Source organism: Rhea pennata, chromosome 5 (assembly GCF_028389875.1).
Source record: "Rhea pennata isolate bPtePen1 chromosome 5, bPtePen1.pri, whole genome shotgun sequence".
NCBI classification, from domain to species: Eukaryota; Metazoa; Chordata; class Aves; order Rheiformes; family Rheidae; genus Rhea; species Rhea pennata.
This window is the reverse complement of record NC_084667.1, coordinates 42,655,705-42,678,051: the sequence shown is the minus strand read 5'-3', so window position 1 is coordinate 42,678,051 and position 22,347 is coordinate 42,655,705. Positions and strand designations below refer to the sequence as shown.

At 54.5% G+C, this 22,347-nt stretch overlaps 1 protein-coding gene across 2 annotated transcripts in view; it reads left to right on the top strand.

Annotated features, from left to right (window-relative positions):
- Positions 1-419: 419 nt before the first annotated feature.
- Positions 420-22,347, top strand: part of B4GALNT4 (beta-1,4-N-acetyl-galactosaminyltransferase 4) — a 42,666-nt gene continuing 20,738 nt past the window's right edge. For both annotated transcript variants that reach the window (XR_009958503.1, XM_062576481.1), the window contains exon 1: positions 420-604. Coding sequence is in view for 1 of the 2 variants with exons in the window: in XM_062576481.1 (XP_062432465.1) it covers positions 454-604 (151 nt within the window). In the remaining variant the exon portion in view is untranslated. The remainder of the gene's footprint in view (positions 605-22,347) is intronic.

Genomic DNA, 22,347 nt, shown 5'->3' with positions numbered 1-22,347 from the left:
GGGATGCCGGCCCGTTGGCGTGGAGACGCGCGCGGCGGCCCCCCGCGAGCCCCGCCTCCGCACGGCGCTGATTGGCGGCGGCGCGGCGGCGGCGGGCTCCCATTGGCCGGGCCGCGCCGTCAATCCGCCGCGGCGGCGGCCGCGCCGATGGTGGGGCCGGGTCGCATCGCCGCCGGGGTGGGCTGCGCACGCCGGGCGCCCGCCAGCCTCCGCCGCCGCCGGGGGGTGCGGGGGGGGCGGCGCGGGCCGAGCGGCGGCGGCGCCGCCCTCCGCGCGGCCGCTCATTCATTCCGCGGGCGCCGGCGCGGCGGGGCGGCGATGTACCGGGCGGCCGGGAGCCGCCGCGCCGCCCCGAGCCGCCGCCCCGGGGCCGTGGCGGCCGGCCGGTAGCGGCGGGGCCCCCATGGGCCGCGGCTAAGCCGGCGGCGGCGGGCCGGTGATGTGCCCGGCACGATGCCGCGGCTCCCGGTGAAGAAGATCCGCAAGCAGCTCAAGCTGCTGCTGCTGCTGGTGCTGCTCACCTTCGCCGTGTGGTTCACCTACCTCCACATCAGCCTGGTGCGCCAGGGCCGGGCCCTGCGGCTGCCCTTCGCCTCCGCCAGAGGTAACCGCCGGCGGGCTGCCGCGCCGCGCCGCGCCAGCCTCGGCGGCCCTCGGCGCCCTCGAGCCTGGCGTCGGGCCGCGGGGCTCGCCCTCGCGCCCGGCCGCCCTCCTCCGCTCCCTCCGCGCGGGGCTTTGGGGATGGCGAGGGGTGGGGAGGCCACGGGCCTTGCTGCTCCACACCCGTGTTGCCACAGGAGAGCTGCAAGGGCGGGGGATTTTCTTTTTTTTTTTCCTTTTTTTTCCCCCCCTTCCCTTTTCCTTCTCTCGAGTGGCTCCGTCCTCATTTTCAGTCCCTTTGCTTCTTGGCACGCACAAAGAAGGCCATTTATAATGACGAGTCGTCTCGAAGGAGCTCACTGAAAGGGACAGACCCCGTTGTTCTCACGCGTTCCTTTGCCGATGGTTTCTAGGCTTGTGCTTTGAAATTGGGAAAGAAAGAATCCTTCCTTCTCCTCTTATGCTCGGTTGTGCTGGGGAAGGCGATTCAGGGGGTTATTGCACAGCTAATCCAGAGAGATGGGTGCTAGTGCTCTCCTAAGATTTAGCTTCACTGGGTTCCCAGTTGGCTGAGGTGATGCCAGCTGTGGGATGCTCTACACTTAATTCTCCCAGCTCTCTTCTCATTGACCTCAGTGGGCTGCTTGGGTGATTAAAACCGCACAGAATTCTTTCCAGGTTGGAGACGTTGGCTGAAACTTGAGCCGTAACGTTTCTGGCTTGGATGGGAACAGCAATTGGCTTGCACAGGCAACGCTTCTCCCATCTGGTTTGGGGAATTTGAGTCTTAAAAACAAATAAGAAAAGAATGGGAGTTACTGCTTATACATGTGAGAAATAGCTTTCTTTAACGAATCAGAGCAGTACTTTAGACTGGTAAAGTCCCTCAGCTGGTAAAACCGAAGTTTCAGACAGTAGCAGTAGCATGATCCTGCAGATATTCTGGCGTCATGGTAAAATTGGGATAATGCTAATAAGAAGAAAAGCAGGAAATGAAACTGCTTATGCATCATCTCAAAAGAGCAGTTGCAGTGGGGAGTAAGAATCCTTTTTCTTTTTTTTCTTTCTTTTCCTTTTTTTTTTCCTCCATTGCAGGATCATGCCTATTAGGAAACCCACAAGTTACAGAAGTCTAATCACAAGAGGCTACCCGATGTGACCAATTAACCTGGTTTAAAAGTGAGAACCTGGTTCTCCTTTCTGATCCAGTAGCCTCGGGCAGGGTGATGGATGGTGTGGCATCGCACGCCCTGCATCCAGGTGTCTATGGCCGCAGGCTATGAACGTGCTCACAGTGCTCTAGCCCGGCCATCTGCCCCACGGCGTTTTGGGGTGTGGAGGCAGGAGCTCAGAGGGTGAGGCGAGGTCTTCATCTGCAGCCCTGTCTGTGCAGCAAAATGTGGCGTGCTCCAGGGAAGAAGCTCAGGCTAATCATACCGGCAAAAGCATCTGCTGGAGAGAAAGTGGGTTCCCTGGGTGCATTTCTTAGTATTGGACCTGGCACTGTGCACGTTCTTGCCCTCCCCCACCTCTTTGATACGTGCCCTGCATCCCAGCCTGCCTGTTACGATGCTGCGGGGGGTAAGGAGGGGTTATTTGTTCAGCGCTTGCTGTAGCAGCGAGGAAATGCATTGCCATGCTCTGGCTCACGGTGGAAAACCCTGCAGTTACAATGCAGCTAGACAGCCGTAGGAAAAGATGAGCTCTGACATGGGGGCTGTTTTGGGGGAGATGGTGGTTTGTGAAAGGTGGCAAAAGAGATGTGTAAGTTGAACAGAAGGTGCTGCAGAGATAGATTGCTGTGGTGGGCCATGCTTCTGCTGGGAAAAGTTTTAGGGGGCTGCCCAGAGAAAGGATTGGGAGTTGCTGAGCAAGAGCTGTGCTCTGGATGTGTTTTCTGCTGGCCCAGCAGTGGGATGTGGATTTTGTTCCTTGCAGCGTAAGTGCCTTGGCTACCGTTAGGAATAGAGATTCCCTCTCTGGCTGGTGAGGAAAGACGGGCACTTCCCCGTGGGAGCTGGAGATCTTGCATAAGCTGAATCACCATCTGGATGTGCCCCTCTCTGCTGAGTAGAACCTGCCGACTGGAGCCAGTCTCCAAAGAGATGTAGCTTAGTGGGGAAGGATGAGAGCTTGCGCTGGTGGGTGGGGATGGCGTGGTATTTGTCTAACTCCTCTTTTGCTGCAAGTCCTCCTTTGTTCCCGTGGTAGTAAGCACCGAGCTCCTGTTCTCTGAGGTTTTATCCTCGCTCCGTGCCTGGCTGAGGTGTAAATGGTGATGTGAGGCAGAGGTATAAATGATGTACGAGGCAGAGATTCTGTGGGCTCTATTGCTGTGCCTGCTGTGCTCTGCCATCCACCTGTTAGCATAGTCAGGGACCATATTCAGCTGCCAGATGGATGCAAGCTGCCTCCTTCCACCAAAACCTTCCAGGCAGTGTCCATGAGCCAGGCAGCGGGTCGGCAAGGCCAGGCTATAGCAGCAGTTTAGGTCCTGCCGAGCTCTTTGGAAGTGTTGCAAAGGAGAGATTGGGAGAGAGAAGGTGAAGCTGGCTTTGTGCTGTGCCGGGGAAGGACTTGCTTCCTGAGAACAACTGCTGGGAGGCAAGTTCTGCTCCTCTCCGTCTCTTGGCTTTTGTGGGAGATTCCAGCAAGGCAGCGGGGCATAGCCGGTTGTGCGTGCTGGCTGCTGCGCTGCAAACAGCTACCAGCTGCTCAACGCAGCCAACGCCTGACTTGGAGCTTAGCAGGTGTCCTTGGGCTGGAGAAGGCAAACGGGATGAGGAGGGCACAGTGACCCCCTGGTCAGGTGTCACTGTTTGCACCTTGTGGGTGTCTGCCCCTGTGAGCGCAGGAATGACCTTGTGCCTGCTGCTGGAGCTGTGATGGGGAGGTGCTGGCAGCTGCCTGGTGTCACTGGCCTGGATAGTGAAGAGGAGGAGCCCTGGACCTCTTTTTAATTTAATGTTAAAAAGTCTGGGAGAAGTGATCTGGAAGGAAATGGGGACACTAGGCAAAGCCTCAAGGCTTTCTGGATCTGTGGGGCTGCGGGATTGCTTGCTGCAGCTAGCTGAGGGTGTCCAGGGCCCAGATCCCATGGGGATGGGGTGGACACTTGCCCCCTCAGGGGGAGAGGTGGCTGGGGCTGTTCACTGCTGGGAGTATCCAGGACAATTTTTGCCTCTGTGAGCCAGAGCCTCTCTCCCCACCGCAGAGGATGCTACCTGGCTTGCAACAGCTGGCGGAGAATGTATGGAAAGGTTAATTACACATTAAATGAGGTGGCCCCAAGCAGATGGACTTTCTGCAGGCTGAAGGTGTGGGGCATGAGTGTGTCTTTCTGGCAACTTTGTTGGGGTAAGGTAGGGAGGGATGGCGATGGGGGATGCGAGTGCAAGGGACTGGCAGGGAGCGTGGGGGCTACCTGCACCCTCTCAGCCCAGCCAGGGCTGTCGCATGCGGACCTGGAGCCGCGCGTTCGGAGCTTGCTCAGTTCAGGGACCTGGCTGGGAACCACGCTGGCATTATGTTCCTGATAAAATAACCCCCCTTTCTTATCTTCTACAAGTAGATAATTACCCTTCTCTGCCTAATTTAACACACAGATTCCTCATCTGAAATAATGAGGCCATTACGGTGTTCTCCTGGCTGGAAACTGCTCTGAGTCAATGGGGTGGAAATACTTGCATGCCAGGTGGAGGGGGAGAAAAAAGAGAAGAACAAAAAAATACGATAAAACTATAAAATGGCCCTTAATAAGGGGCACTTCATTGGTCCTCCCCCTTCCCCCCCCCCCCCCCCGCAGCAGCCATCTCACTGAAGGAGGTGATTTAGTTTGGTGGGGATACTGCTGATACCAGATGAGTGATGCATTTATAAGTGGAGTGCTTGGAACCAGGTGTCGGGAGGGTTCTGCCATTTGGAGAGTGCAGGATGTTTGAAGAGGTGAAGAAGGTGTTTGGCCTATCCAAGGCCATAATGGAGTCATTTGGAGGGGGGAGAACAGCAGCACTTTTTGACATCCAAAGAGCAAGGCACACTGCCCAGGTTTGGATGTGCACAGTGCATCTTTGTAACGTTGCCCTTGAGGAAGGGCTGCTAGTGCCCTGGAGTGGAGATGGGTATGGGGTGCAGAGGACTTCCAAAAATGCTGTGAGCAGTAGTGCTGGGTGGGGGGCTCTGAGCTTGTGTTTGCACAGGGTGGCTCTTGTCTCATTCTGTCCTCCGTGGCCACATCTGTATCTCGCTCTCTGTGACATTTTTCTGTTTTGGCTCTCTGGTGCCTAATCCAGGGTGCTGCAGCCAGCTATCCAGCAGGGCATAGCTTGTAGGATTCCCATTTTCTGGTCTGCCCCCTAGCTGTAGGGAGCTCTGCATCCTTCTCCTTCACTGTTGTCCTTGTCTATCCCTGTCCTGGGACCTGTCATACAGGATCTTGCACGCAGGGAGAGCAGAGCTTTGGATTATGTGCAGCAGTGTTTCCTTGTAACTACAGGGGCTAACAAATCTTAAAAAGAGCAGTTGTCATAGGTGCTTTTATTTTAATTGGAAAGCTGGAATTCTGCAAGACTATGGTTTCATTCCTTTCTTCACATATGCCAGGAGCAGGTAGAGAACAGGATTGGGAAGAGCCCTTTGAAAAGGTTGGCTCGCCCTTGCAGAAGGACAGCGTTTGCGAGGAGGCCGAGCATGGTGGGTGGCAGCTGCTGGAGCCACTGTGATCAGAGAGCTGCTCTTCCGCTGGGGTCGCAATGCTCTCCTGTGCCTTCGGTTTCCCCTGGCTGGACACCCCGTTGGCTTGGTGTCTTGATGAGATGGTCCTACCCGTGCCGCCAACGGGCTGGAGATGAGAGCCAGGGCAACGAGAGCAGGGTGGTTCTGGTGTTGTAGGTGTGTGCAGGGTGTGTGCAGGTGTGTGCTGGCATTGCTTTTGTGCTAGCTATCTCTGCTCCTGCAAGCGAGGAAGTGTGAGAAGACCAGATGGGATCTCCCATGTGTGCTGTGGAGGATGGAGAGGAGAGTTTGGTGCCTGCTGGGTATATATGGCTTGGTACATCTCTGCCTTCGGGCTGGTCCCTGGGGGAGCAGGGCTGTGCTGTGCCTTGATTTCCCCTCTGTCAGACCAGAGGTTGGTGGGAGAGCAGCTCTCAAAGGATGGAAACCAGAGCTTCGGAGCTGGACCGCGGTGCAGGTCAGACCTCTCCAGGACCGTTCATTCCCTCTCCGTGGCCTGTGGCTGAGAAGCCCTGGTGCTCTCGTCCTCCTTTCTGGGCTGTGACCTGGTTTGCCTCGCCTGCCTTGGCGAGGCTGCTGGCCTTGCTCTTCTCAGGTGATCCTCTCTCCTGAATCGGCTCTTTGTAACCACTCTTGGCGGGCCAAGAGCTAACTGGAAGGAAAATAGGAGACAGAGGCACAGCTCCAGGCTGCAAGCAGCCGTAGGGCCTCGAGAGGGAAAAAATTTGCAGGACTTCATAGCTGAGCAAAACAAATGGATGGAAACCTGGGAACCTTTCCCCGACTCCCTCTCTTCTCAGGCATGTCTCGACTGCATCTTCTCAAATACCCTTTTGTTTGGCAGTTTATCCTTAACTCTGCCCTCCCTTCAGCTTTTTGGTAAGTGCAGCTCCTCTTGCTGCCCCAGCTGTGCTGTTTGGAAGGGATAGGGCTTGCTGTGATACACCCCAGCTGCTGGGAAGGGGCAGGGTGTGCAGGGCCGGCCCTGTCTCTGATCCAGTGCGCTGTTGTCCTTCCCCAGGCATGCAGAGAGCTCCAGCCATGGTGTGGGGACCCTGAACTGCACGAGTGTGAACCGCTGGCAATGGGGAAGGAGCTACCTGCCAGAAAAAGGCTCTCGTTACCCACCGGGGAGGAAATTGGAGCTCTTGGTAGAAGCAGGGAAGGGATGTCGCTGCAATATGTGGTGTCCTGCCCTGTTTTTCTAAGTACTGCATCTGTTCTGCTGCCAGAAACATCAGGATGCTTGTACCGGAGGCGCAAACCATCGGGGAGCACCGAATCTGTCTTCCTCCGGGGAGGAAGAACATAATGTGCCCCTTGCCCATATCAGGTGATGTGCATTAAGGCCGTGCCTGCCTGCAGGGGAGAGAGGGTTTGTAGCAGGCTGGCATGCACTTGGGCTGGCTGGTGTGGTCCCTGGGGACCAGTGCTGAGCTGATTAGAGGCCTGGCTTGGGGAGGAGGAGAAACTTCCTGCCAGATGCACTAGGAGTTTATGCTGAGGATAGGCCTTTGCATACAGAAAATCCTGCCTTAGCAAGGGAGAAAGAGATGCAGAGCCTCCGAGTGAAGGGGCCCAGCCTGGAGCTGGGCTCAGCCACACGCCGTTCTCGCAGAGGGTGTGCGCTGTGGGGCCAAAGCAGGGGGATGGAAACGGAATCCAATGCCCTGTTAGGCTGGGATGTGAGGCCCCCACTATCCAAGCGATGTCAGTATTTGCCTTCCTCCGGCTCCTGGGGCATTTGCCAGCTGGGAGGGAGCAAGAGCCAGAGCTTCCTACCTGCCTCAGCCTGGTCCATGCTGTGGGTCATGCAAGGCAGAGCATGGCAGAGGCATGCTGGGGTGGCCGAAGGCTTGCTTGTGGGATGGTCTCTAGATCTCCACACGTACCACAGATGGTGGGCAAGACAAAGCTGACAGTGTGTCCCCAGCTGCACCGAGCGAGGGAGGGCTCAGCTCTCCATTAGCATGCTTCAGAAACGTGTGTGGCGCTTGCTGCTTCCGGCTTTGAGCCATACAGGATGTACAGGCCAGGTGGGATTCGCTTGGGTCGGGGTAGGAGAGGGTCAGGGCTGCAGATCTCGACGTGTGTCGCCATCCTGCCAGCAGTGGCCGGAGGAGGAGATGCCGTTTTGCTGGAGGTGTAGCCCTGATGTGTTGAGAGGGGGCTCGTCTGAGAGGATGATAGAGTGCAGGACTCATGCAGCCTGGTTTCCAAAGGAAAACTTCAGAGGCGGGAAGGTGCCCAGGGCTGGCCAAGGCAAGGGAGAAGGATTCCATGGGGGTCAGGTGGACATTTGGGGCATCCCTCTTGCCCTGTACATTCCTGACCCTATCCGGCCCTATTTTGCTGGGGCCTGTTGGGGCAGGCAGCAAGCCAACCCCCCCCCCCCCCCCCGAGAGGCAAATACTCCCTACGTGGTTCTCCCTGCAAAGCTGGATGAGCAAAGCCCACCCTCAGGAGCAGTGTTTGCACCCTGGCTCTCACCACCTGCCTTGCGGCTCCTGGGGCCCTCGGCAGCGCTTGTGCCTCTGCTTCACTTCCCTCTTTGTGGTTTCTTAGGTTGGATCTGCGATTTGGCCCAACGGGGAGCTTTGCTTGCTGTCTTTCACTGCTAGCCCCTTGTCCGGCGTGCTCGCTGCATGGGATGGTTGTCGGCACAGGCAAGGGGGCCCTGCCCTGATGCAGCGAGCGCAAGAGGGCACAGCTCCCAGGGGATGTTTTGCTCCCCTGAGTCCAGGCAAGTGCTTTGGTCTTTGCCTCTATCCCGGAGGAGAAGCAAGTGCTGCTTGTGCCTGGGAGCTGGCAGTTTCCAAACTGAAACTGAGCTGTTCTTTCCCTAAGCCTCAAAACCCTGGAACACAAAGCCAGGGGGAACAAAAAGCTCTGTCTGATAAACTGAGTCTCCACTTATGAAGGATGCCCTTCCTGGCTGCCCCCATGGGACATCAGAGGTGCAAATGAGCAGTGTGCAGTCCTCAGCAGGGCTTTGCACCCTGTGACGGAGGTGCTGGGCAGACCATATCCACACAGCTTGGTGGAGCCGGTGTGGATTGGCCCTTTCCTTGCAGGGTTTTTCCCATCAGGGCTGTGCTGCTGCCTTCTTGGTGTCCCGCTAAGTGCAGCCATGACATTGCTGGCTGACCACCCTGGGGTCTGTGGGTTGCTGATGGCCAGTCCCGCTGCTGGATTGTCCTTGGATGCACCTGGACTTTTTGCCTCTGATCCTGCTTGGTTATAGCCGTGGGGCTGAGGGATGCCAGGAGGAGAGTCCAGCTCTCTCCCAGGGGGCCAGCTGCAAGGCTGCAGTTAGTCCTCTCTGTGCTGCCCGGCCCGGCTTTGCCAGCCCCAGCGTCAAAGAGCTGATTCAGCCATGGGGAGCAGGTGGGCGCCTCTGCGGTGGGGAAGGGCACCGGTGGAGGGTTGGGCGACTGGGAAAATGCACGATTCAGAGAGCAACCTGCTGCCTGTGGCCACCTGGCCAAAGGTGCTGCGAGCCTGGTGGTGGGTGGGACAGCAGGGGATGTGCATGTCCCTGCGCATGGGTGTTGGCTTTGCACAAGTGACCTGCGGCCTTTCCAGAGGCTGTGCAGACCTGGCTGGGCTGGGAGATGCCTCTGGGTTGTCTGTAAAAGTCTCAATGGGTGACATGTATGCATTGGCAGCTGGCTTTAGAGCCAGATGATTAAGTGTTTGGCTTCCCCGTGGCCAGGAGGTGACAGCTGGGACAGGCAGAGGGAGAGAAGGAAGTGGCAGGAATGATGTTTTTCACTTTTTTTAAAAAAAAGTTTTGCTTAGAAAGCACAGGCGCTGTACATCTGGAAATGCTTGGGGAGGAGGAAATGCTTTGCAGAACATGCACTACAGGCCTTTTCTAAGTGCCAAGAGCTTTTTACGTTGAAGCTTGGGGAGCTTGCCTTCACAGCGCTCCCCTCCGACAGCTCCTTCCCTCTGCCGTGGCCAGGTCTCCCCAGAGCTGCTCTTTGCACGGGAGCCATACGTGGCAGAGCAGCTGTCTCTGAGATAGCGGTGGCTCATCCGTGCTGCGCCCTGTCCCTATTTGAGTGCTTGTTGCCTAGGCAATGGCAGGGCAGAAGGGATTTCAGCTGAGGGATGAGATTGATGGGAGCTGGCTGCTGACCGATGGATACGGCACGCGTGTGATGCACAGCAAAAATCGGCACTGGAGGATTTGGGGCGGGGAGGCGGAGGCTGTCCACGCTCGCAAGCTGAATGGAAACGGATGCTCTGTTCCTATGCTGTTCTCCTTAAAGGCATAGAGCTCAGCTGAATTTGCTGTCACATATATATTGAAAATAGGGGGGGGAACTTTAAAACACACAAATGCAACAGAAATGAGGGGAAAGAAGTAGTAGGCTCTGACTGAAACAGGTTGGAAATCTGGCAAGTGAAATGGTGAGTGGTGTGTACCCTGTCTTCTGGTGCTCATGAGGCTGTAGTCAGAGAATAGCTTGAAATTCAGTTCCCCTTCAAGGAGGAGAGAAGTTCAAGTTACGGGGCTTTGAAATGCTGGGTTGGATGAGAAATTCTCTTCTCTGCAGGGCTGTGATCCTGCCTGCTGGCCCTTGAGAAAAGGAAAGCTCCTCGGCCTTTTTCCTCTTCCTCCTGTCCTGCAAGAGGTGCAAAGATGGCAAAATGCCGCTGTGTCACCACACAGGGAATGGTCCATGCTGCACTTGCAACCAAGGAGAGCCACCCATAAATTCGGTAGGTTGGGGCTGCTTTGTAGGCCAAAACTAATTTCACCGATTTCCTACTACCTTACAGGCTATGGACAACCTTTGGCAGAAGGTATATCACAGGAACTAAAAGCTTAGTGCCAAGGGCCAAATCTTCACTGTGATAAGTGAGCCGTCACCCTGTTGCAATTGGGAGGGCTGCAGCAGCAGATGACCGGTATGTGGTCAGCCCAGCGCTGATCCAGTGAGCTCTGTTTGTGCTTTTGGAGCCAATGCAAAATTAAATGGACCTAGATATGGGGGTGAGGGGAGGGGATGAAGGCCAATATAGTGGAATGAGGTGTGAGCTGGGACAGGCTGGGGAGGTTCATGTGCTCTTGATGTGCAAGAAGAGGTAGGGTAATGTTCAGGACACAGAAGTGCTTTGAGGCATGCAAATGTTAGTGTTACCTCTCGGCCGTTTGCGACACCGGTGTGTGTTTGTCAGCCTGACTGGTTTCAAATAGCAGCTCCATAGCCAGCCCTGAGTGAGCTGGCGTTGATTTCCATTGCTCCAGCTGTGAGGAAAGTCATGGAGTGGGCAAACAGCACAAAACCAATTGGTTCGGGGGAGGAAAAAGACCATCAAATCTTTGTTCCTCTAGTTCCTTCCTCGAATCATCTGTGCCTTAAGGCACAGCCAATGCAAGGGGAAAAAAACCACCCCAGTGCTGGCCTGGGGATGCGAGAAGGCTGTGGTCTGGCAGTGTATAAACAGTCTGCTGCTGGAAACATGGTACCTACCATGGACTCCGTAGTGCCCTTAAAGCAGGAAACTTGGCTCCTCTCCTCCTTGCTACCCATTACAGAAACTAAACCATTTTCTAAGCCAACTGTAGTTGTAAGTGTCATCTAAGCAGGCGAGAGTGACTGAAATGCCTCACCACCTGCATCTCCTGTGTTGTGCGAAGGAAGTGTTGTCTTAGGGTTTGCCCTCCCGCTACTGCCTGGGCTTAGCCTCGTCTTCTGTGCCCTCTTCTATGCTGTCCCTGTGCTGCTTGGGATGGTCATGAGCCCTGTTCGCATCCATCCCATCACTGCTGACTGCTGTCACTTAGTCAGCTTGGCTGGAGTGCTTATCTGTTCGACACATTTATATGGTGCCTGTCACCCATCTTGGCCATGCTAGGCTGTCAGGCTGAGGCAGTGGGGTGAAGGAGACTGGAAACATCTCCCTGACAGGCTCGGAAAAACCTCTGCCCAGCAGCAAAAGCTATTGCAAGAACAGCCTGTAATTTTTTTGCCTTGACACAAGTAAGGCTTGGTAGAGCTGCACCTTTAAAAGACCTCCAGGGCTGGACCACAGCAGGCTCCTGAGTGTGCTCTTGCCAGGAGCACAGGCATCGGGAACTGATGGTGTGGTGCTGCCAAGGGAAATGTTTGCATGAGCACGGGGTGACAGAGTCCTGACTTGGGATGCTCTGTGCAGCGGGGGGTATCTCTGCCTCGTGCCCGCTCCGTGCCTTGGAAGCTGTTTGTGGATGTGCAACGCCTGGCATGCTCTCACTGTCTGCCGGCATCCCTTGGAGCAGCGAGCAGTGCTGTTTCCCGGAGGGTGGTGTATCCCGTGCTGAATTTTTGCAGCAGTGGAAGATGTTCGCAATATTGACACTTAATGCCTAATTATAATTGCTTAACAGCCCATTAAGATGATTGGTGGGGGGAAGCTTGTGCTTCTGTCTTGTCTGGCTGCTGACTCAGAGGCTGGGCCGGCGCTGGAGAGAGCCAAGCTGCTGGTAATTAAGCCGATGGGGTGGCACTGATGTAAACAGCAGCTCTGGTGTGTTTGTAGCAGCTCTGGTGTCTGGATTTAAATGTCACCTCACTTCACATTTGTACTCCCTCTGCGATACCGTGAGCCATCTCTGAGCCAACAGGGAGAAGTTGGCTACTCCTACGGGTGCTTCTGTCACCTCAGGATGCCCCTTGTCACTGGGGAGCTGCGAGGAGGACTGGCTGGAAAGCCTGAAAACACCTAAAGCTTTTGGGGTCGCACTCAGCTCTGTAGCCTGTGGTGCTCTGGGAGTTATGGGACAGAGGTGAGTGGTCCATATCAACTCTTGTCTTGTTTCTGCAGTGGGATCAGAGCGGGCTGACATGGTGCAATATGTGGGATCACAGTGCGGGTCCAGACCCCGTGGCCAGCACAGGAATCTAATTGAGCTGGTCTGAGGGCTCTCTGGGGAGCTTGAGAGCCTCTTGGTTTGCTCTTTTAGACTGGGTGCAGAGAGACAACCACCCTGCCGCAGGGTGCCTGTGGATTACAGGCTGAAGTGAGTGCTGAAAAGCAGAAGGAATAGGTACCAGGGCTTGGTGCCTTGTGGTCAGAGGGATGCTGCAGTTTGTATTGCAGGAGAAACCAGGAGCTTTAGGAGCTCACTAAAGGTAAACCAGGGTCCAAGGCCTGGGGACCAAAGCAGCTGTCCTGGCTAGAGAGAGAGTTGTCCAATGGTGTCCATATTCCCTCCTGCTCAGCCTCTTGCTGGTCTCTTCTGCCTTTGCAGCACTGGGATTAACAGACTCAGGACAGCAGGGTGTGCTTTGGGGTGCTGCTCCTTTGCCTCATCCTTGCTGCCTGCTTGGGGATGTGCCTTGCAATGTGGGACGTGGTGAGATGATCAGCAAGTGATTGAGAACGGGTGCGAACATGGTGAGGCTTAGCCGAGGCAGCAGGGATTGCTGGACTTACGGGAGTTGCTGGGCATGAGGGCCTGTCAGTGGGTCCGGAGGCAGCCTGGTGCCATGCTGAGATGGACGCTTGTTCATACTATCTCCCCAAAAGGATGTCCTCCCACTCCTGGGGACATCCTAATGCTGCGTGGTTTCCCTGGAGCAGGCTGCAATGGGTTGTGGCCTGGATCTGCATGGGGACCAATTTGCTGCTGGCTGACAAGCTTATGTGTCTGCTTGACAAGTGGAAACTGTGGAAAGATGAGATTGAATTCCTGATGGCGGTAAATCACTGTAGCCGTGTTGCTTTTAGAGCTAAGGGTCTGGCCTCTTTCGTTACCATTAAGCACTTGCTACACAGACCTCAGTCATTTCTGCTGAGCTGCCACCAGGCTAGGAAGCCACCTGGTAGAGCAGCATGTTTTTTCTTGTGCTGTTGCAGTGCTGGGAAGGTGTCTCTGGCTGCCCTCTTCTTCTTCTTCCCCCCTCCCCCCCCCCAAACCTGTGGCAGATCCTCCAAAGAGTCCTTCTTGGGCTGTCTGCTTGCCTTTCGCATCCTGCACTGTCCAGCCACTTGTTCTGGCCGGAGCCACTGTCCTTGGCCCTTCGTTGCAACGATGATGGCAATGTTAGGCCATGTAATAATGTGGGTGCCCATGTCTCTCTTGGGGCTTGGCATTCCTGTTGAACACTACGGTGTCCTAGTTCTGCATGGTACCAAGAGCTAGTCCCTGGTCCCTCTTTTTTTCCAGCATGATGTTTCCCTCAAGATCAGGGTGCTTTTTTCTTTTTGTTGTTGTTGACATGCTGCAAGACTTCTTTTAGGGTTTGAGTTGTATTTTTTTCCCCCTCTGGGGAGGAAAAGGATGATGAAATTGTTTGTCGGGGAGAGAATTTTGTCATGGAAGTCTTGCAGCATTTGCAGAGATGCAGACGGACTCGGGCTAGCTGGACCTTCTCTGGAGAGGCATTACAGAGCTGAGAGCACGTTGTTCCTGTCCCTTCCCACTTCCCATTGGATATGGAGAATGCTAAGTGTCACAGAGATTTGGAGGTCCAAATCCAGACTTTGGGGCAGCTAGAGTTCATCTGCACTTAGAAGATGAAGCTCAAAATCTCAAAGAGGAAGATTGCCTGGGAGGGCTCAACTTTTTTTGGCCCCTGGCACCCCTTGTGGGCATATGTCACTACCTTGCTTTCTTCAGGGGAAATGCCTCGTAAGAGAGCAGAGGGACAAACCAAAACACTATGAGGGTTAAGATGGCCAAAGCCAGCCCTCTCCAAGGTTTCAGGCATGCTGAGTACCCTGTGACCGAGGTTATGCCCTTTCTGAGGTCTTCCAGGCAATCTCCCATGCTTGTGTGATGGCCCAAAGATGTCCTGCAGTGGCTGACAGTAGTGCTTAGTGAAGCACAGACAGGGGTTGGATGGAGAGATAGCAAGCAAGAACTCTTCCAGACCGTCATATTTTCCAGCCTCTGAAGGACTCTCCTTCTGTGTCTTTGCCTGATCGTACATGTTGGAGTTAGCTGTTCTGGCAGGCTCCTTCTGCAAGCCAGAAACTGAGAGCAAGCCCACGTTACTGTGAAGTGCATTTGGAGCTGAAGTTACCATTCGGGGTGGACAACCTGGGACGGGTGCTCATCCTGCATGCTGTTGTGTGGGTTGTGGTGCTAGCTGGTGCTGGCAATAGCATCTGTTTACAGGGAGCATCAGCCTGACTGTAGAGACCCAGGTTAAAGTATAGGTCTGAACACGCTGATATGGTTTCCTTCTGGCACCTCGTTCCAGCCCTGTCCTTGGACACGTCAGGGATAAGCAGTGGACAGGCTATTCTTGGTTTGGCTGGAAGCAGATCTGGCTTCTGATTCCTGCTGCATGGAAGATGTCGAAGAAAGCTAGAAGAGCCAGATGGTAGCCTCCGGGGAGATTTCTCATCAGGAGCACAGCACTAAATCTGTCCATCTCTGTTTTCACTACGCTGGTCATGGTGCGCTCCCATGAGTAGCAGCAGTAAAGCCTTCTCTGCTGGCCCTGTGCTGAGCAAACCCAGCGTTTCTGGGCTTGTGTCTGAGGGGATATGAGAGCTTTACCCTGGCTTGTGTTTTCTGTAGCATGGAGGCAATTTTGGGGAGACCACTGATGTCTCCCTTGATATGTCCAAAAGAAGCTGGAGGCCCAGGGAAGAAAAAAAAAAAGGCTGCCATCCATTCATTGCTCTTTCCTTCTTCAGCCTTTCTGGAGTGGGTGCTGGTGAGGATGCTGGCAAGCCAAAGCACTGGAACAGGTTGCCCAGAGAGCTTGCAGAGTCTCCTTCTCTGGAGATATTCAAAACCTGCCTGGATGCGATCCTGTCTAACATGCCCTAGGTGACCGTGCTTGAGCAGGGAGATTGGACTAGGTGATTTCCCAGGTTCCTTCCAACCTTACCCATTTTGTGAAGACTTGGACAATGCCAGCTTACATCCTGTGGACGCCTTTTTCCAAGCGAGCTGTGAGGCTGGAGCAGAAGAGCCATTATAGGTGGATATAGGCAGGGATATTTCAGCCTTGGCTGCTGCCCATTAAGCCTTCAGGTGCCTCTGCTGCTGGATGCATGGAGGAGCAGCAAAGACTTTCTGGTCCAAAGTGTGAGTGGTGCTGGCTTTTTCGAGGCTGGGCAAAACAAGGCTCCATGCGGAAGCAAGGATTTGCAGCCAGACATGTTGCAGGCAAATGCTTGCAATTGCACTGTGGGGCTTTTTGGGAGCTTTTGCTTGGCTGTCTCATGCCCCTGAGGTCTTTTCATGTCTGGGCTTCCCTAGCAGCCCACATCCCCCAGCATGCGTAGCAGTGGCCTCAGCAAAGGGAAGGGAGGCCACATGGGAGGCAGAGGTTGGCCAAGGTCTTGAGCCTTTGCAGGAGAAATAGGGCCAAACCCCATTTGGGGATTTGGAAACCAAATCACAGCTCCCAGGAGGCCCTGCAGTGGCATTCCCAAACTGCAGTTTAAATATGCCTTGTTTTCAGCACAAGATTGTAGGGACTCAGGTTCTGGCTTGATGTTTTGCCTTAATACTGTTGTTTTCCAGTCCTCTCCTGTCTGAGCCAGCTCACCTGGATCTTTACCTCATGCCAGTCAGCATGACCTTGCTGGGGCTGAAGGCATGTTGGGGGCTCTGCCTGAGCCGTGCAGCCCCAGAGGGCCTCTAAAAGCGCAGGAGCCTGGGTTAGCTCTGTTAGAAATCACCGTGTGCTTTTCTACCCAAGAGCAAATCCTCTCCAGGCTCCTCATAACTGGCTTCATTTGCATCTCATGGGTGTCTGACCCTGAGCCCCTGCAATCCTCCGCAGAGGGAGCCCAGCCACCGGCTTAACCTGTTGGCTGCTGGTGAAGCTGTGATGGGGCAGGCAGGTGCTGCCAGGAGGGGACAAGCATTGGCAGTGCAAAGAAGGACCCATCCAAGGCACGACAGGCTGAGGGGGATCAGGAGTGCCATGGAGGGCTATGTTTTGGGGGTGTTGTGGCTCCTGGTGATGTATGAATTGCTCCTCACATCTCCTCTGGAGGAAAGGCTTGGCGGGTAAGTAGCTATAAATGTAGAGATCACATGGCAGCTCCTGCCTGGCTGGTGCACTTGGAAACCTGGGGCTGGGGCGCCTTCTTGGTTCCCTTCAGAGCCTCTTCTGGGGAGGGGAGAGAAGAGGGGATGCTTCTCACGAGCCAGCCACGTATAAAGCAGCACTTTGTACGAGTCTTTTATTCTGCCTGCTGCCTTGGGCCTCACTGCGGCTCCTTGCATCTCCTTTTCATGTGTTTGGATGCATTACTGGCTTTGTCTCTCCTCGCACTTTGCAGTGCCCTTGTGGAGTGGGCTTGTGGGCCGGGAGCTGAACAGTGCCTTCGGCCGTCCTTTTGTCCTCGCTTTTGCGCTCTGCTGGGACCTGCTTTTGGCTCCCTCCAGTTTGGAGGCGAGGCCCGCGGGCTCTTCCTTAATTGCTTCTCTGCATTGCCTGGGCTGTCGCTAGGGATGCTGGAGGAGGTGTGTTAGAAAAGCTCAGTGGCACTGTGAGAAGCACCAGGGTGGAGGAGGGAGATGGATTGTGTGAGCCCTGCTGGGCTGAGGGCTTGCCAGGAGAGATGGAAAGAGTTTCATCACTGGCTTTTCCTCCTTGCCTCGGGTAACTGGGTCCCCCTTGCTAAATTGTAGTTTGCAGACCAGATCTGCTGACACAGTGGACCGGTCCTGCAGCACATGCTGTGCTTGCTGTGCTGTCCCCTGCAAGAGTTTCCCCAGAGCCATTTGCTAATGAGTGTAATTTTACGGCCTCTTATAGGCCGTTGGTTGCTGTTGGACTGCACCACATTATTGTGCTAACTATATTGTTAATGGAGTTTATTACTTGTGTCTCTCATGCTTGCCTGCCCTTGGTGGTGATGACTGGCCAGCTGAAGGCTAGGAGCCGCATGGGTCCTCAGATTTCCCCTGTGGAGCTGGGCTCCCCTGACTGCTGACTGCCATCTCTTCCCAGGATTTTCTCTCGTGGTGCCTACAGCCATCCTGTATGCAGTTGCCTGGAGGCAGAGGCCAACATGCAAACAGTAGGGAAGGAGGGTGTCATGGTCTGGTGGGAAGAGGTGTCCGAAATCCATGTTATGCTAAGCCCTGCTTGTGCTACCCTCATTATGGAGAATCCAGGACTGCAGATGTGGGCCCCTCTGCTGCTTCCCAGCTGCGTGGAGCCCCAGCACCTCCTGCTGTGCCTTCGGGAGAGGAGGACAGAGCAGGAATGGGCTGGTTGTGATCCCCTGGAAGATCCCAGGTGAGCTGGCAGACAGGGGAGAGGAGCAGGCATCTTTGGGCCCTGGTGGGGAGGGAGAGCCGACACCCCAGGCACTGTAGCTGCCCCTTGTCAGCCCTCTCCACCAAGGTAAAGGGGTGAGCTAGAGTGTTTGTGCTCCTGTGTTGAGTAGCAAAAATGGATTTGTTTCAAGTTCTGTGCAAAGTCTCTCAGTGAGAATCTTCATGTTGAGCTACTGGAGCTTGTTAGAGCTGTGCATGTGGCTGGAGGGCCACAGTGCCGGTGGGGGAAGCAGCTTTGCTTGTCCCAGCCCCAGTCCTTTTGCAGATGCTCCTCTGAGCTTCCCACATATGTACCAAGAGTGAAACACCCCCGAGGATCTGGAGGAGGCAGACAAGGCAGCTTGGCTTGCTGGGCTGTGTCTGGATTTATTCCTGGGCGGCTAGGCTCCGGATGCGTGGTGGGCGAGCTTGCAGCAAGCTACCATGGCCTGGAAATTCATTAAAAACAATTAGGAGAAGAGGGAGAAAGCGTAATGGAGGGACATCTCTAAACAAATTGGAAGGTCTGGCAAGAGTCCAGGAGCTGCAGGAGGAATTCCAGTTCCGAAATTCGGCTGAAGAAAGGGCCTGTGTTTGGAGTGAGCGCGTTGCGTGCTGTCAGCGGAGCAGAAGGGGAAGAGAAAGGCAGCGCGGAGGCAGGAATTTACTTCTTGAAAGGACCTCTGTGCACTGCGGCTGCAGGCTCCCAGAGGAGGGGCCACGGGGAGACAGACAGTAAGAAAGGCTTTGTATGGCCATGATAACAGAAAGCCAGGGGCCCTGCTCATCTCCTGCTGCCCACCAGGCTAGGGAGCAGGTACAAAAGCAGGACATACCACCAGTTGTCCCGTTTCCTCCATGCCCGTGGAGTACTGGGACACCTTTTTGTATGTGTTTGTGTCAAGCAGTGGGCATCTGCTCTGGCGAGAGCTGCTTTGATGCTTGTTGCTGTATTTTGGCAGGGTTGGTTGTGTTTGTTACAAAGCATTCACCTCCTTGGAACAACGCGTGTGTGCCCTGGAGGGACCCCCGTGTACCTTCCTGTCTGTCCGTCTCCAGCTGCGTGCCCCGTCTCAAGGCACGACCCATCCCGTGGGGGGATCCTGGGCTGTGCAACGAGGGTGGATTTTGGTCGTTTGCACTTGTGGTGACTAGTCTCATCGCATGATGTGCTCCCAGCCCTAGCACAGCCGCTGGCTTGTTTGCCACAGGCCCGCTGTGACCTGGTGACAGTTCACGTAATAGTGTGTGCAGCTTCTGCCCTCTCCTTGTGCAGGCACTGCTGGAAGGCATCAGCCCCACTTTTGCGCTCTCTGGAAAAAGATCTTTGTGCATCCCTGTTGAGTATTACCCTGGGGAAAAAGTGCCCCAAGGAAGCAGATCTCTGGCTCATGCTCCAAGCCCCTTTCCGAAAGGAATGGCTGCAGGGAGCGAATGGGAACAGGGATGCTGATGTCCTTAAAGGCCAGCCTGGCTGGGCAGTGGCATGGACCGCTCTACCACAACTGTTTTACGATCTAGGAGGTCAGTGGTATAAGGCATGGGAGTGAATTAGTGCCCACTAGTGTGCCTGCACTCAATTCTTTCACTGCTGAGAGCCTGGTGGAGGTGAGCAGAGTGAAGCCTTGGGCTAGGTGGAGTGATTGATGCTAGGCAGCAATTCGCTGTCAGCCAAAGTGGATATGGATTTGGGGACCTTGCTGGGAGTCAGGACAGTTTGGGATTTTTTCAGCAGTCCAATGATGCTCCACGTTGCCATCTTACCAGCACACCTTCCCTAGGGGCTGCATTTGATGGAGGCACCTTGTGTATGGTGGAGGGGTGCAGCTAATACAGCTTCCCAAGAGAAGAGGAAGCTGTGGATTGGCACAAGGTGAGCCAAAGGTGCCAGGGAGCCCAGCACGGGCCTGAGATGGCACGTGACCGTGGGAGGACTGAGCAGAATCCCGTAGTGGATTTGGCTGGTTCTGCCCAAAATTTAATATTTGAGGAGGAGATGCAATGGAGAAACTCCAACTTGCCTCATCTAGGGTGTTTGTGGAGGTACAGACAACCCCTGATGAGCTCTCGTTGCTGGCTTGTGGGATGCTATCAGGAAGGATGTGCTAGTTTTTTCCATACCCACCTCCTAGGGTCTCTTCTCCTGTATTTGACTTTGCTTTAAGCAATATTTCTCTCTCCTGCTTGTAGAGGAGATCTTGTTGTAACCAGTGGAAACTCCCAGTGCCAGGAGGCCGGACTGGAAAACCTCAAGGCTGTTGTGCTCTCCTGGAGCCTGACTTCTCCATGCTCAGGGTGAGCAGCAAAAGAGAGATTTTTTTTTTTTAATTTTTTCTTTGCTCTTCCCTGATAGCTGTTCCCTACTCTCCTCCTTTTCTCGTATTTTCCTGATTTGCTCCTCTCTCTGGAGTGGGCAAGGTTCAGACTGAAGGGACTGTGTCTTTGGGGAACATTTATCTTTCCCTGTGGCAAACTGATGTTCATTGCCAGTTGGTATTAGCTGCTGTTTCTTTCCTCTCTTTGAGGGGGGCATTTTTTTTCCAGTTCCCACACATAGCAGCCAGACTTATCAGCATTTGATTTTTTTTTTTTGGCTAATAGTGTCCTTGACTTTCATATCCAATATTTGAATTGCAGAAGAATAAACACTGTCGCAGAAGCCTGGAAGACTCTCTTTCTACGGCTTTGCTGGCGCTTTTCCTCCTCCCAGGATGCCGTCACCTCTCTAAGTGAGCAGTTGCCTCCCTGCAGCTGCCATCCCTGCAGAGAAAGAGGGTTTTGCTGAAGGTGTGCAGGTTTCATTCGCTTGGTGTCACTGCCTCCATATTACTTAAATGCCACCACTCTGTGGGTTTTTAATGTAGATGCAAAATGGTGCAATTAACCCTGCCCTAATGGGTTTGTGGCAGCTGCCCTGTGACCGACTCCGGTTTTGGCTGAGGACGCAGGGAAGCAGCAGGGACAGGGGCTGGCCTGAGTGCTTGGCCAGCACATCTCTTGCTGCAGCGTCCCAGGAGAGGAGTATCCTGGGGGATACGAGCACTTGCCTTCCCCTGGGAGACCTGGGTGGGAGCTAAATGCCATGATCCAAGATGAGGCGGCTACTGCAAAAAAATGGGAGGTGAGGGTAAAAACCAGGGCTGCTGCTTTCGCTTGAAACTCATAAATGTGTTCTCTCCTCCCTTGCTTCGGTTTCAACTCTTGCCTTCCTCTGTTTTATTCATTTGTGTGGAGTTTTTTGTTTGTTTTCTGTATTTTTTTTTCCCCTGGCAAGGAGGATGGAGAAGAAAAGAGGGGGAGGATGGATAGTAAACTAGGGGGGGGGATCTTTCAATAGACCACAAAAGTGGTGGGGCAGGGGATTTCTAGCATAAAAAAAACAATATTGCAGTGTCTTCTCCTGAAAAATATACTCACCTCCTTCGGCTGTGGAAGGTGACCATGCTCGATGGGAGCTGGAGTGGGGAACGTCCACCTCTGTCTGAAGATCCCCAGACAAGGGAGGTTGGGAAGATGCTGCCTTAATGGAAAGCTGTACAGGGAAACAAGTTGGTGGGTGGGAAAGCTGAAGCAGGGGCACACACTTGATCCCCTTCCTGAGAGGATTTGCTCGCACTAGAGAAAGCTCCCAAATCCAAGGGCAGGATGATGTGATGGGAGCTGCGAGTGACAGGTGGCCCTGGGGGAGGCTGCAGTTGCCTGGTGTAAGCCTTGTGGGGCCAGGGGAGCCACTGGGGATACCTGATTCTTTTTTTTTTTTTTTTTTTTTTTTTTTTTTGGGGGGGGGGGGGGGAGATTTCAGGCCACATCTCTTGCTGCAGCATCCCAGCTGTTTTGCAGAAATGAACACTTATTGCAGAACCTTGCAGATGGGACGGGAGCATGGGATGCCCTGCTCTGTGTTGGAGTGAGTGGCAGCTGAGCCCCTCTACTGCCTGCCCTCCGCCATCCTTCGAGCTCCTGGCATGAACACCGGGGAGGGAGACGGGTGAGCAGGTGGCTGAGCAAGGTGGGGAGCTGCCAGAGGCGAGCGGCGGCTGCCAGGCCTGAAGGATGGCCACGAGCAGAATAAGGGGGCTTTAGAGCTTCGTTTCCTGTGTCTGCGGCTGCTGCTGTGGGATCTGTGCCGCCATCTCCTCGGAGACGCGGGGCCGTGCCACCCTGGCATACTAATGGCATCTGGGCCATGGGGAGGCATGGGGTGCCCCGAGCCAGGGTCCAAAGCCGGACTTCCCTTTACACTAGTGATCGTTGGTTTGAAACGTGGAGCTGCTGTGTCTGAATGCAGAAGTAACCTCGTCTCCTTGCTCTGCTAAACCCAGGCAGTGCTGCTGGTCACCAGGGAGCTGTGTTTTTTGCCTCCTCCATCCCCCACATTTTTTCCCCCCCTTCCATGTTTGTCTGAAAGGTTTGGAGGCGCCTGACTCTTGCGGTGGAGGGAAAGGGGTTTGCCCTGCTAAGCAGCATTAATAAATGTTTCTTATCTGCACTGTTATTTTGGGGAGGTAGCTTATTTTTAGTGCTGCGAAGGGAGGATATTTTAAAATAAACCTTCCCTTCTCAGCAGCCGAGGAAGATCAGGGTAAGCTGCAGCAGGGTGGCTGTAGGTTGGGAATAATTATCCCAGCACACAGTAATGAAGTTGTCTGGGACTTGTTAGCAATACGTTGGCAAGCGGTACCTGAAGCCTCGTACGAGCCAGGCCACTGCACGTCTCTCTGCTGCCCAAGCCTAGTTCCAAGGGAGGCAAAGGGGGGGATTTGCAGGATGCAGCTGGC